General features: G+C 45.3%; 2 protein-coding genes across 2 annotated transcripts in view; one reads left to right on the forward strand and one right to left on the reverse strand.

The window, feature by feature from the left end:
* Positions 1-16099, reverse strand: part of LOC138802336 (class I histocompatibility antigen, F10 alpha chain-like) — a 124082-nt gene that overhangs the window by 74096 nt on the left and 33887 nt on the right. The window lies entirely within an intron of this gene.
* LOC138765852 (class I histocompatibility antigen, Non-RT1.A alpha-1 chain-like) lies at positions 4504-14775 on the forward strand. Its single transcript, XM_069942955.1, has 7 exons — positions 4504-4575; positions 6967-7227; positions 9083-9361; positions 11034-11306; positions 12381-12485; positions 14019-14145; positions 14749-14775. Coding segments are annotated over exons 1-7 (1101 nt in total). The 5' UTR covers positions 4504-4520; the 3' UTR covers positions 14750-14775.

Genomic DNA, 16099 nt, shown 5'->3' on the forward strand with positions numbered 1-16099 from the left:
AGACAGCGCGGAGAAGAAGCCTGGACAGGTAATGTATAATGCTGCAAGGACACCGGTAACGATGTCCTTGCAGCCCTCGCTCAATGATCATCGGGCCGTGGAATAGGCCCAGTAAACGAGCGGCGATGCTCGTTTACATCGTTGATCGGGCCCTCCTCGGCCCGTGGAATAGGACCCCTTCTCAGGGTCCAAAAGACACATTATCCTACAGTATTTTAGAAATTACATTGTTTTTGTAGAAGATATAGAATGCTGGGGCCCCTGCAGTCTTCTCCAAATCAGGAACCTGAGTTTTCCATTGCAATGACGCATGGGCAGGACTGCGCTATTCATTCTCTATAGAAACAGCCGAGTAGAGTTCAGATGTTTCTGTGGCTCCCATAGAGGATTCATAGTGTGGTGATGTGCATGTACAATGTGCATGGGCCCCTGATCTGGAGATCGAGGGGTGGACCCAGCAGTCCAATGACCCAGATATATTGTAATGTACACAGTTCTGGCATCTGTTACACAAATCTGATTGGTAATACATTGTTATACTTTTTTTCTTAATAAAGTTTTAATAAATTGAAATTGCTGACTGCTTCTTGGTTTTATTGTATACTCACTGTTGTGGTACATATTCCTCAGGGTATTCCATTACCTTAGTTCTGTCTACAATGTGTCCTTCTCTATAGCACTGGTATAAAAGAAAAATAGAGAAACCTATACAGTAACAAATAATAAAAAATAGGAATTCTGCGATGACAAAAACACTACAACTAATGCAAAGTTGTAGATATTTCTGAATCTTCCCGCAGCCTTTGTTTGACTTCATGCGATCGTTCTCTTGGCTTTGTCTTTAAGCCTCTTCCTGTGGTTGCCACCTGTGATGCTTTTACAACTGACTTGAAGAATTCTCGCGTATAGCTGAGGCAGAGCTATGGGGGGCACCAGGTGCTGGCTGTTGGGTAGGTGGGGGGATGCCAAAAAGTTCATCCCAGACTATCTCTGTTGAGTTCAGGATGACTAGCTCCGGAGATCAGGACATCGGGGGGGCACCCTACAGAATGCAACTTCATCAGATGCTAATCTGATGAAGGGGGAAAGTTACCGCCGAAACACGTAATTGTTATATTGAGCTTCTGAGGCAGCGCTATTTGTGGACAATATTCTTCTGTATCTGAATCACATAACTATAAGAATGGTCTTTTTCCTGCGGGCCACGTGATGACGTCATTTTATTGCGCGCCACCTGCAGGAGGACACAGGCACAGACTAGAGGAGAGAGAAGATGACCTAGGCAAAAGGTCCCCCACCCTTGTTCTAGAAGGAGAACAATGAGACCGGGATAAGAGACGCCCTCAAGTCCCAGGGGAAGATGAGCTGGAGTTTTGAGCAACTGCAGGTGACCCTGCTGAGCAAGATGCTCTTTTTCCTTTGTCAGTGTAGGAGTGACCTCACACGGCAGGAATATACTTCTCATTGTGGATACACCACTGTGGATGTCACATGAGAACATTGTGGAAGACACTGTTATGGGGCCGCTATAGTAGGCATTGTTATAGGGCAGGGGTCCTCAACTGGTGGACCGCGGTCTGCACCCGGACCGCGGAGGCCAGCTGTCCGGACCCCTGGTCGGACCTCCCAACCGCCCCGTCCCAGGACGGCCCCCATGTGTCCCGCTCCCCACCGCAATGCCTCCCGCCCCATAGGCATACTGTCCTTAGATTTCAGTACGCCTGTGGGGCTGGGGGCAGTGTCGGCCCGGCCCCCGGCTGATACGCGCTCTCTGGGGATGTCCCGGGGATTCCCCAGCAGAGCGCGCATCAGTGACCTCAGTGTACGCCGCCGGCCTGTACTTCCCGGAAGTACAGGCCGGCGGCGTACACTGAGGTGCAGTGTCCCAGAACAGGCTGTCCCTTTCTCACTTTAAGTCTACTTTTATTATAATGGTCCTGCCTGTCCTGGTAACTCTATGCAACTACTTGCTGTTTCACCCCTATGGCTTTCAGGATCCTGTACAATTCTATGTATGTTTCTGTGTGTATAACTATGTACAGTGGTATGCAGAGGCTGGTGATCACGTGACCGTGCCCCGTAACCATGGTTCCTCCAATGGCCGTCGAGCTTTGGCCAGGGGTTACCATGTGACTTCCCCTTATTGGGCAGTTCTGTCCTCTACCTCAGGAAGGACGGATGTGTTCCTGCAGCCCTCTTCACCTTTAGAAGAGTGGCTGGTGCGTTGCTGTTGCAGTTATCAGCTCAAGTGCCTGGAGTATCCTCTCATCTGGGTGTCGTTCCTGTTCTCTATCTCCTCATCAACTCAAGATATTCACCGCAAGTACTCTAATCCACCCAGCCTCTCTATTCCTCTATCACTACTACTCCCATCATCCGGCACGTTTCACTCTCAACCTATGCAGCACCACCCTTGCTCTGCTTGTACAAGTCTGCTATATACCCGGTTGCATCCGGAAGAGACTGTTGCTACCAGTTACCTCAGTTACAATAAAATTGTAACCACCGCTGTTACTGAACCCTGGCATTGGTGTCCAATATCTGGTGCCCCGACTAGGTACAGCGAAGAATCGCATGCCCAGTGGCCCGCATAGTACCGCAGACCGGTCTCCAGCTGTGCCACCCTCGTGCCCTAACCTTGACCACTCTATATCCCACAGCTGCCCCGGTTACAGCCTGCACTACCATCCGCACTGCGGAGTGACCCCCTCGGGTCAGGGCATCGCAGAGGTCACTGATGTGCGCTCTGCTGGGGAATCCCCGGGACATCCCCAGAGAGCGCGTATCAGCCGGGGGCCGAGCTGACAGGAGAAAAGAAGAAGACAGGCGCAGCGGGGAACGAGGTGCTAGGTGAGGGGAGAGCGCAAAGGGGGGCTATATACTACTGGGGGGCTGTATACTACTGGGGGGAGTGCACAGGGGGGCTATATACTACTGGGGGGAGCTCACAGGGGGCTATATACTACTAGGGGTAGCTCACCGGGGACTATATACGACTGGGGGAGAGCTCACAGGGGGCTATATACTACTGTGGGAGAGCGCACAGGGGGGCTATATACTACTGGGGGAGAGCGCACAGGGGGGCTATATACTACTGGGGGAGAGCGCACAGGGTGACTATATACTACAGGGGGAGCAAACGGGGGGGCTATATAATACTAGGGCTTTCACCCCCTTTGTAAATGGGAAACGAGGTGCTAGGTGAGTTGTGGTTTGTTTGTTTTTTTTGTCTGGGGGCCATCTATAAGGGGAGAGCGCACAGGGGGGCTATATACTACTGGGGGGAGTGCACAGGGGGGCTATATACTACTGGGGGGAGCTCACAGGGGGCTATATACTACTGGGGGTAGCTCACCGGGGACTATATACTACTGGGGGAGAGCACACAGGGGGACTATATACTACTGGGGGAGAGCACACAGGGGGGCTATATACTACTGGGGGGAGCTCACAGGGGGCTATATACTACTGGGGGTAGCTCACCGGGGACTATATACTACTGGGGGAGAGCACACAGGGGGACTATATACTACTGGGGGAGAGCTCACAGGGGGGCTATATACTACTGGGGGAGAGCGCACAGGGTGACTATATACTACTGGGGGAGCAACTGGGGGGGCTATATACTACTAGGGCTTTCACCCCCTTTGTACCCAATATGAAAGTGCTGGTGAGAGAGAAAAAACACCAATTTTCCCGTTAATAAGCATCAATTCTGTATGTAAATAGTTGAACGTTTGTGAAAAGTAACAAAACCTGTTTCCTACTGATGTTCAGCTCGGACCTTCGCCTGACAATAGAGCCCGGTAAGTGGACCTTCAAGTTGTTGAGTACCCCTTTGAACTTTGCGTTTCTATAAATATCTCTCCAGTTACTCTGTCGGGGTGATTAACCCTTTTCACTGCAATAATTTTAAAATTGTTTCCTAAATGCAAATTCAAACCATTATCTTTATCCTCTTTATTCCAATTTCTTACGATTTTAACTGCTAATCAGAAAAGGGTAAATCTGTCAGACAGACTTGTTACTCTAACAACTGGGGGGAGGATGCACCGCAGTTCAGATAGTAGACAGGAGACGGAGAATCCTGGGAGGACAGCTCACACCGGCTGTAGATAGAGAGGACAGCAAGTACAAGGCAGTCTGCAGTAGAGAATGATATAGATACAAGTATATAGAGAGAGGCAGCTCACACAGCACATGGTCTGTAGAAACCAAAGTAAGCAAAATTGTTAATAAAGACGTACAAGGAATAGTTTTTTTTTTCACTATAATGCTTTTCAAGTGTGTAAATAAATTTTAAAGGGGTACTCCTGCACTTACAGTTTATATATTGCTGTCCTTATATAGAAAGTAATAAAGATCCTAAAGTTTCCTCTTTTAGACTTTCTTCTTCTGCCTGGCAGCTGCTGATTCTCTGGAGATTATTATAATTTTTTTTTTAATTGGAGGAAGCAGGGCGTGCTAAGTGCTCCGGCCCAAGCCTGTTCATAATCAGAGATCTCCGACACCTCGTACACATGAATATGTTCCTCCTCATTGTGCTCATCCTGTGCCTGCTTGGGGTCCGGTCTGGTGAGTGATTGGCGAGGGGTTATTATATTATATTATTGTATTATATAAAAATTGTTTACTGTACGTGTGTTAGCTGCTTAGAGGATCATGTATCATAGCTCCTGTGTGCTGATCATAGTTTATGTATACAGAAACTGAGCTACATAATTGAGCCTATAGGTTGGGTGTATAGTCCTGCACAGGCTGAGCTGATATATAGGTGTGTCTCTATATGTGTATTTTTTGTATTGTCACTTGTATAGTTTTGTATGTTTTTTTAATGTGATTTCCAGTGGGTTAGGTTCACAGCATTCGATAGTTATACTATTTTTCAGTCTCTTTTGTTATGTATGGGACAATCCACTAAATTTGGTCCATTTGGTATTCAGCATTACCAGGCTTCATCACAGGTGTTTTAAATTAAAGATGGAAGCCTGGTAATGCTGATCACATGCTAAAGCCTGGTAATGCTGATCATATGATGAAGCCTGGTAATGCAGATTACATGATGAAACCTGGTTATACTGATCACATGATGAATACTGGTAATGCTGATCACATGATAAAGCCTTGTAATGCTGATCATATGATAAAGCCTGGTAATAATGATCATATGATGAGGCCTGGTAATGCTGATCACATGATGAAGCCTGGTGATGCAAATCAATGCTGATCACATGATGAAGCCTGGTAATACTGGTCACATGATGAAGCCTGGTAATGCTGATCACATGATAAAGCCTGGTAATACTGATCACATGATGAGACCTGGTAATGCTGATCACATGATAAAGCCTGGTAATACTGATCACATGATGAGACCTAGTAATCCTTATGAAATGATGAAGCCTGGTAATGCTGATCACAGGATGAGGCCTGTTAATGCTGATCACATGATGAAGCCTGATAATGCTGATCACATGATGAAGCCTGGTAATACTGATCACATGATGAAGCCTGGTAATGCTGATCACATGATGAAGCCTGGTAATGCTGATCACATGATGAAGCCTGGTAATGCGGATCACATGATGAAGCCTGGTAATGCTGATCACATGATGAAGCCTGGTAATGCGGATCACATGATGAAGCCTGATAATGCTGATCACATGATGAAGCCTGGTAATACTGATCACACGATGAAGCCTGGTAATGCTGATCACATGATGAAGCCTGGTAATACTGATCACATGATGAAGCCTGGTAATGCTGATCACATGATGAAGCCCAGATAGCTAATGCAGACAAAATGGTCTGGGCTGATAATCCCTTAATCACATCAGAAAATAGTCAATATTATCCATTGGTCTAATACCACCAACTCGCCCATGATTTCACTAGGATCAGACACTGAGAAATGTTAAGATTCAGTTTCGTGTGAGTACATGTCTGTATTACTGGAATTACAGGTCCATTTATGAGCTCGCTGACAGCACCGTATTCCACCCCTCAGCTGAAACTTCCTTCTCAGTCCCCATGATCTGTAGGAATAGAGATTTATATGGTCCCGTCCTGATATTAGGGGGGTGGTGATCACATCGCCTAAATATGTTACCAACCTTTCCGCTGATGATGATCTCCTCCCTAAGATCCATATACACCTTCAATAACTGGTGGCAGAATGATCATTCCCGTTCTCCCCATACATATAAATGTTCAGTGTGGCTGAATGTTCATGTATTCCCTATAGCCAACCCCTTTAAGAGGAAGGTTCTCCCCTATCAATCCTGGTGGATAGAATTACAGTGTTACCTGGTTTGATATATCTGGCTCGGACACTACCTCTTCCCATACTGACTAGTTTGCACAAGCTGCAAAAAGATTAATTTACATCCATTTTGGAAAGCAAACGCCCTAGTATTCCCTGTTGTGTCACGTATGATAACCGGTGCCTGGGAGGCCGTATAGAATGATTTATAGCAGGATTCCCATCTCACCTAATATACTTATACTTGTAGGACGCATCAAGTTAAATATTTTTACAAATACATTCATTTAGCAAACTTGTCTCTTTCTCCTGATATGCTGCTTTTTCCTCCCCCTGTTTCTAAGCTCATTGTCTAAGTTACCGACCACCACTCCGCTCTAAAAGCAGTGTAGTATATATACTGTAATAGAAGACAAGGCAAATTATTAATACCAGACATGTATGAGAATAGAGACCAAGCTACATAACTACTCCATATTCTCTCTATAATGTATTATGTAGCCTTCCCCTCCTCTTGTCTATGTCTGCCCGGCCACCTCACTCTGGACCACCATGTAATGGAAGACTATGGAAACCATTCATAGCAGACATGTATGAGAATAAAATAACATGAATAACATAAAATAACAAGTTTATTTCTGATTTATAGGTACTCTTGTGTTATAATGGTCTGTATTATAAGTCACTCTCTGTATGTCTCTCAGACAGTCACTCTCTGCACTATTACTACACGGTGGTCTCAGTCCCAGAACCCGGCCTGCCTGACTTCTTCATAGTTGGATACGTGGATGATCAGCAGACGGAGCGGTACAGAAGCGATAATAGGAGTCGCCTCCCTGTGGCTGAATGGATGAAGAAGGAGAAACCCGAGTACTGGAAGATGGAAACCCTGGATAATAAAAGAGATGAGGCTTTCGGCAGAGAAGAACTGAAGCTTGTGATGAACCAGTTCAACCATACTGAAGGTAAGAGGCACAATATTTTATATACCCTCCTCAATATCCTATATACCCTCCTCAATATCCTATATATACCCTCCTCAACATCCTATATTAAGATTACAACACCAAGAAGGAAACTTCATGGAGTTATGGAAATGATACACTAATGATGAAAAGGAGGAAGCACAATATTGAAAACACCTTGACTTATTCAGTAGCAGGTATAAGCACCACATACTCACTTACACACCTTGGTAGGTGGTTATTAATGGTTGTAGGAGAAATCCATCAAGATACACCGCTGGCAGCTCCCTTTGTAATTGCTGAGCAATGATGTCCAAGATGTGCTCGATGGGAGACATGTCCGGAGACGTTTTAGGCCATGGTAGTAAGTTTAGGCAATGCAGACGGCTCACAGTATCACTGTGGTAACTGCCCTGCCGGTGTGCAGTGACAGACGGCCGGTAACAGGTTAGATGGAACAGTGTGGCTGGCCAAGGTATAGGTGTTTTGCTGGGTTGCGTGCTGAGAGGTAGAAGAGGTTCAGAAGAGTAGAGAGGAGGATGTCAAGAGAGTCCCAACCCAAGTAATACTGTGCTCTGCCAGTACTTTGGAGGTAGAATTAGTAGAATACTTGAAAGTAGAGAGAATACTTGTGCCCGTGTTTTGACTCCTTGGTCTTCTCTCCACCTATTGCCCACCAGTGTCCTAGAGGGTGACACAAGCCCCAGACCTTGTTACCTGGGATGAGCAGAGTGGTCAGAGTTCTCTGATTACACCCACTCTGCGAGATGCGAGTGCCTAGGCTTCTAGCAACTTTGCTCTATCCGGATCAGTTCTTTTACTTCTTGTGGATACTGTCCTGCACTGTGTTGAGATGTCCACAGCGTGGGTTGGGATGATCCCTGACTTGTCCTCTCTAATATTGACATAACACTGGATAGTGTGTAACAGTGCTGCTTTAGGGAGAACTGTGTCTAGGTCTCGCATATACATGTGCTCTGCTCAACGTCTAGACCACGCACCAAACTGGGGACCTGGCAGGAGGCAGGGCACAATTTAACTGCTGTAAAGACCTTTCTAGCCTGCACCCTTCCTCTACAGCATGGGTCTCAAACTCGCGGCCCTCCAGCTGTTGCCAAACTACAATTCCCATCATGCCTGGGACAGCCAAAGCTTTAGCTTTGGCTGTCCAGGCATGATGGGAATTGTAGTTTGGCAACAGCTGGAGGGCCGCGAGATTGAGACCCATGCTCTACAGAATACAGAGTAAAAGTCCCCTACACTTCCTCTACCCATGTGACTTCCTTCTTACAGCATATGTAAAATGTGCTGTGAGTGGGTGAGGAGTGTGTGTGTGAAAGATGCAAAGAGAAAGATGATAGGAGAGAAGAAGAAAGAACTCTCATTGGTGTACAGATCCATGTGGTACAGAAAAACAGTAACCCATTAGTTCCTACAGCCGTGCAATACTGTTGTTGTGTTGTGGAATCATGTACAGTAGCCGTATCCCCATAGTCTTCATACCAGATACAGTAACAGCTCAGGGTTACATTGATTTAGTTGTGGAACCAATGGTGCGGCCTTTTCTCTGAAGTGTCCCAGGAGCCATTTTTACGTCAGAATGAAGGTAACAGACATACCTGCATCTAACCTGCTGATAGTTTCCTTTTAGGGTGCGTTCACACCTACAGGATCTGCAGCAGATTTGATGTTGTGTTCAGTTATTTAAATGAAATCTGCTGCAGAAAATCAGCTGCAGATCCTGTAGGTGTGAACGCACCATTAAAGTGTTTTCCTTCAGAACTTTACATCTAATATGGCTAAATCTATGGATATATGTTCTACTGTATGTAACATGTTCCCGTCGTCTGTGCAGGCTTCCATATTGGGCAGTTGGCGCAGGGCTGTGAGCTCAGAGGAGACGGCAGCACCATAGGGTATCAGCGGTTCGGATATGACGGGAGAGATTACATGTACTTGGATGTAATGACAGCAACATATATCCCCACAATGGCCGAGGCTCAGATCACTACACAGAGGTGGAACAGACTGAATGGTGGTTGGGGGAAGATGAGCAAGAATTTCCTGGAGAATAAATGCGTTAAGAAACTGAAGAGATTCCTTGGGTACGGAAGAGAAGATCTGGAGAGAAAAGGTGACGTCACTGGCCAGTATGTCTACCAAGTCTGCCCTCTTTATCTTATGATGTCCATACACATTTAATTAGTTTTTTCTAATGTTGGATAACCCCTTAAGGGTATATTCACACGAACGGACTCGAGTCCGGCAGGTCCTGTCAGTTCCCACACACTATATACTCGCTGCGGTCGTTCAGTATGTAATTCTACCGCCCTTAACCCCTTCTGCTCCCGCCCGGCTCCCCCGCTGTAAGCATACATTACCTCTCCTCGCTGCACGGGTCCGGAGTCCTGCTCTCCCGTACGGCCAATCAGTGGCTGCGGCTGGGCAACACACGAACGCAGCGAGTATATAGTGTGTGGAAACTGCCAGGACCTGCCGGACTCGCAGCAAGAATTTCGCTGCGAGTCCGTTCGTGTGAATATACCCTTATGGTCCCCATTGCTGGACATTGGATACCAACCATTGGTATTAGATGTCTGTCTGACCCCTCCTCATACCAGTCCAGTTTTACCTAAACTTCAGGGTATATAAAGGCAAACTATCAGTAAATAAGAAGAATCAAACCTGCTGTTATGTTCCTATAGCGCACGGGATGCAGAGAATAAAGGTAGTTTTCTCACCTTCATCCTTGGCGTTGTTTGTGTCAGGTAGGGTTCTGGAAGGTCACGTAGACGAGTGCAGCCCTAGACTGGCACCCGCCCCAGCTGTTCCTACCTACTTGCCACAAACAGTACTAAAGGTTACTGCGGACAACTGGTCGACAATCCTTACACTGAAATAAGTGCAACACAAAACAAGACAAGACAAACACAATAAAGAATGGTCAGGATACAAGGTCAGCAACACACGGGCAGCGAAGGTACAAAATCAGAATCCAGGAAGCAAAGTCAGGGTACAAAATCCAAAAGGTCAAAATCACAATAACAAAGTCAGGAGAACGCTAGGTCAAGGCACAAGGCTCTATCACAGGCAATGAATGAATACCAAGCGCTGGAACTTATAGTGAACAGGAACCAGATACTGACAGCTGATTGGTCATGTCAGCTGTCAATCACAATCATGGCAATACAACACCTAATGCCGATCAACTGGGGGTGGTGAAGCCCCAGCCGCAGCTACAATTAAATCAAAACAAAACTTCAGCAGGCTGCCCGCTAAGTACGCTGCCGGCACGCCCACAGCAACAGAGCCGCAAGCCTCGGCCGAGCCGGGAGCCAGGCGAGCAGCCCAGATCACAACAGTTTGCCTGCAATCCTCTATTTTATTAAGCTGCTAATTAGGTAGTTCAGCATGCTGGGGTTGGGGCTACAGCACTCAGTGCACCAGTTCACCTCTCCCACCGCGCCGCCCCTCCTCATTACCCTTCATCCAGCTCTCTGCAGTACCTGTGACGTGATACGGCTGCAGGCATCAACAAGGCAAAAGTTCTGCCCGAAGTTTAAACACTAATACTTTCTGTTTAGATATCTCAGCCCTACGTGTTTTCCTCAGCATTGGTTCATCAGGGGTCTGATGTGCTTCCATGTCCAGAAACTCTCTCATCACCATTCCATCTATATATATATGCAGCTCTGATGGCGGCCGTCAAATTGTTAAAAACAGAATTTCAGAAATTAGATAGATAGAAATTTTTTATAGTATAATATAGAATGTTCTATAAAAACTAATAGTTTTTTCATTTTTAGTTCAGCCCGAGGTGAAAGTCTCACATCAGGAATCAGGAGAAGTGACAAAGCTTCACTGTCTGGTGTATGGATTCCACCCCCGAGCTGTGGATGTGAAGTGGATGAAGAATGAAGTAGATGATGTCCCCACATATCAGACCACACGCACCCTCCCCAATCCTGACGGCACCTATCAGATCAGGGTCACTGCGGAAGTGATCACCAAAGAGGGCGACAGCTACTCCTGTTATGTGGATCACAGCAGCCTGGAGGAGCCAATCCTTGTAAGATGGGGTGAGTCTGATTTACATTGGGATACAAAAAATGTTCTCCAATGGGGGAGGGGGATAATCAAAAACCATCTAACATTAACATTTTTCTTTGTTGTCCATAGCATCCGATCAGAGCTCAAATTTTAAATCTTAAACAACTCTAAAATGAAATCTTAGCTCTGATTGGTTGGCATTGACAACAATATTATTATTTCCTGCTATATCCTCATTATTAATATTGATGTGATGGTTATAGGGAATCTGTCATCTCCCGGGCCCTATCTAAGTTGCTGATAGTGTGCTTTAGCTGGCTGTTCCCTAGTGCAAAATCTCAGGTTTTGTAATGTACTGAAGAGTCAAAGAGGAGTTGTGGCTCAGCATTTGTGCCGCACTCTGGCACATCTCATTACTGCTTCCCCCTCCCTCTTCTTCATGAATAATCTCTGCTGCCCAGCCTCCTGCTCACTCAGCTGTTAGCCAGTGTCTCTGATTGCAGATCAGTCCTCTGTAGGCAGGTTATGTCTGAAAGAAACACTCAGATATAGTTGAATCTCCTGTCCTAGCTGTGTTGGTGCTGTGGTCTAGGGGTAAATCACCCATCTAGAGACCCATAACAGTTTTCAATAGGTTTGATTCCCCTGATGGAAATGAAATATATATATTTTATATATTTTTTTTCTCAGTATTGTATTATTTTTAAAATTGCAAAGAATTCCTATTCAGGTCAAAATAAGATTTAAAATTCAGTTTTTTTATACAATGATGAGAAGAAGAAAAAAGAATAATTTGGCCCTGATTGGGAATTTTTTTGCATTTTAAAAAATGATACAATAATGTTCCCAGGAAATAAACTGTTACTGGTCTCTAGACAGTTAATTTACCCCTATACCACAGCTCCAACACATTTGGGCTGGGAGATTCAACTATATATGAGTGTTTCGCTGACAAACACAAATCTTTTCTACATTTATTATGTAACTTTGTAGGAATATTGTATTGTTATGTGTCACTTTTTATGTTATTTGCATGTGTATAATAAATATATGAATCTCTCAGTGTTATCATATTCTCACAATTTCCTCATTTCACCTTGAAGATTCAGAGCAAAAGGAGGACTCCTATGTGACTGTGATCCTCAGTGCGGTGGTCTTCGTCATTCTTGTTCTCACAATCATCATTGCTGGAGTCATTGTATATATAAGTAAGTGTCAGGAATAAAGAGTTACATAGTAAAATGGCCTCCCACAGCCACCAGTAGGGGGAGCTTTATGCATATACTTAATGTCTGAGTATAAAGGAGGTGTTCAGGATTAAAAAAAAAAAAAATAGATCATTTCTTTGTGCGTGGATGTGTATTACAACCCAGCTCCATTCACTTCAATGGTGCTGAGCTGCAATACCACGCACAAACTGAGGATAAGAGTGGTGCCGTTTGTGGAAGAAAGCAGCTATGTATTTCTCATCTCAGTGAATCTTTCAATGCATATTCAGTACGCACTAAACTCATAAGCTCCACCTAGTGGTGATCCTTTCCTGCCCCAGCGTTTGAACTTTTTCTTCTCCATCTTCAGAGAGCTATAACTTATTTGCAGGTCCGCTTCTGCCATGAGGCGGAATGAAGATTGCCTCAGACAGCAGATTTTCAGGTCCCAAAATCTTCCTTGTCGTTTTAGTTAAGCCAACTTTGACTAAAATGACTGCAGCCACCCTGGGATGCACTGGCCCCCGGTCCCCTGGCCCCTTCCCACGTACCGTCAGGCCTGGGCAGCGTCTCCATGTGCGGGATGTCACCTGACCCGGAAGTCTTCTTCCTTATTGGCTGCATGCTCCACAACCAGCCACCTGTGGTCAGTGCCCTGCCAGGTTGCTACCGGGTGCCTTGGGAAAGCATGGTCACGGATGATGTAGTCACAGATGGCCAGAGCGGTGTAATGACCCTCCTGGATAGTAGGACCCGCCACCCACAGAAAGGGGAGATGCCCCAAGGTTGCGGTGTTTATGCTGTGTAGGTGGTAGTGAATAATCACAGACTCCGTGGATAACGTTGACTTGATTTACTATTGGCATATGTGCAACAGGTGATCCAGATAACCTTGAATATACACTTGATAGAGTTCCAATAAATACTTAGACATAAAACCACCTGATCTGCGTGATAAGTGCTGAGTAGGACTTAGTAGAGTTGTACTGAGGTAGCGTAGTAGAGAGAAGGATGCCGTGAGAGTCTCAAACCAAGTAGTAATGTGCTCTGCTGGGATGTTGGAGTGTATAGAAGAATACTTGTAGAAGAAGAATAGTAAGACAACCTGTGCCTGTGTATTGACCTTTCTATAGTCTTTACACCACCTTATGGCCACTAGCTTTGGCTGAACTGTATTAATGGGTGACACAGGCCTCAGACCTTGTTACCTGGGATGAGCAAAGTGCTGAGGGTTCCCTGGTTGACACTCGCTCTGCAAGATGAAGTTCATAGACTTTTACAGTAACTTTGCTCCACCCGCATCAGTTCCTAGCTCCTTGGCTCTTTAGTGGATACTGTCCTGCACTGTCCTGTGTTGTTTCTCCTAGTCCACGGCGTAAGTTGAGATGATCTGTTGGCTAGTCCTCTCCTGAAGGGCTTAGCATTGCATCATGCAGGGTATAGTGACTGAGGGAGAAGTTTGTAAAAGAGCATTGTCCTGCGTCCTACCCACGCGGGGCACTTACTAAGACTACTCCTCTTCCTGTCTCTCAGGCAACACCCTTCCTATCCAGCGTGTAAGGTGCGCTGTGGTTGGGTGGAAAGAGTTCAACAGAAGAGCAGAGAGAGAAGAGGTGATAGGACAGAAGAAAGTAAAGATCCTACTGGTTCACAGATTCTGGTATACATACACACAATAACCCTTTGAGACACTTCAGCTGTGCAGCTTCCATACTTCAATACACAATATAGCGACATATAGTGGTCATTTCTTAATACTACTTTGGCTGCAATAAGACCACAAAAAGTACAGACTTTTGCAATGGGTGTGAACAACAGTAACATCCCTAGTGGGACATAACAATAATATCCCCTCCCCTTGTTGACGCAGCCAGACTTGATTTTGAAAGAAACATGTCACCCAGGGGAGGAGATATTGGTGAAGTGAGAGCACTGTGCCCGCCTCCAGTGCACCAAGCGGCCTTAACTGCATATCAAGAAACTGGTGCAGATGGTGAAGAACTGGTTGGCAGTTAGAATGGATGTGCCACTGGGATCTACTCGCCGGCACCGACCAGGTTATATATATTACACAAAGTGGTACATTCACCTTTAATACCTCAGAGTTCTTATATACATAGGTGCACAGGGAACAGTATAGACCCATACTGCATCAATATCCCATCAAAAAATTAAAAACGTATACATTTATGGTATTGGCCTCCTAGAATCCACTGGTAGAGAAGGGTTTTATTTCTAATTCCATTTTTTCTGCTTGTTTCAGAAATGAAGAATCGCACAGCGACCAGCGGTGAGTATCCTGCTATGTGCTCTATAGCTCTAGTGACATTCACTATATATAAATATATATATATATATACACACAACTTTTTCATGTTTTCACAGACTTGGAACAGTCTCGAGTCCCCGATAAACCAGTCCCATCCTGAGTGTAAGTAACTATCTCAATATCTCAGAACCACATTTTCCCGGCTTAGGGTCGACTAATGGGTGACTGAACATTCACAGGAACAATCGCTCCTAACAATCGGCCCATGTAATGGGGCCAGCAGTAACCAATGGACAGCTGGTTGCATCTTTGGTGTAACCAAAAAGCTCTGTAAATGAGCACCGATCACACGGATCGACCCTCACAGAGAGCAAAGCTGTTGAGGGGCCATCATACGAAGACCTACAACACATCCCATATAAGTATTTTATTTTAGCATAGTCATTTGAGGTAAAGACATAATTAAAACGGATGTGGTGGTACTGAGGAATATCTGCCCCCTGTAATAACTGGATGCACCGCCATCATGGGGTAAATATTCAAATGGAATTTACTGAACGTGTGACGTTTCCTCTACAACCCATACACAACCCATATACAACTTCCATCATCGGCTGCTCTGACGCAGTATAACCAGCTGAGCAACATTATCACCCGAGATCGGGTCGAGTTTTATCAATGTAATCGATTAAGGTTCCCATTCAAAGATGGCGAACAGGGGAATAATGTGAAACTGAAGAGCTATGCTGTCTCAGTAAACCTCTCATGGTTGCCCATAGCAACCAATCAGAGCTTCCATATCTACCAATCACAGCTCAGCTTTAATTTTTCATATTGCTCTGGTAAAGTGAAAGCTGAGCTGTGATTGGTTGCTATGGGAGCTGTGATTGGTTGCTATGGGAGCTGTGATGGGTTGCTATGGGCAACAGCGAGAATATTACTGTAAGGAGATAAATCTCCTCCGTGGCTCTTTCCTACAGACACGGTGCTGTTCCTGTCCATGTGCTATGTGTGGGGGACGTATCACAGCTCAGACCCAGACACCTGAAAACGAAAGTCACAGACACAACCCATGGACAGGTGCGGCTCAGGTTCTGAAAGAACGCCGCCATATTTATAATCTCACACAATCTCTTTGTTATTCCAGATGAAAAAATTTGAGAAACTGAAGAACCTACAGTGCAATAAGAAATCAGAAATCTGGGATATCGAGGAAAACCAAAGTCTATATGATACATGTTATTTGATACAGTATTCAGTATTATAAGGGACGTTTATATGGGATAAGTAATTCTCAGCTCTCATATCCACCATGATGTCATAGATCTATACGGATCCATACAGT

The sequence above is a fragment of the Dendropsophus ebraccatus genome, chromosome 10 (assembly GCF_027789765.1).
Source record: "Dendropsophus ebraccatus isolate aDenEbr1 chromosome 10, aDenEbr1.pat, whole genome shotgun sequence".
NCBI lineage: Eukaryota > Metazoa > Chordata > Amphibia > Anura > Hylidae > Dendropsophus > Dendropsophus ebraccatus.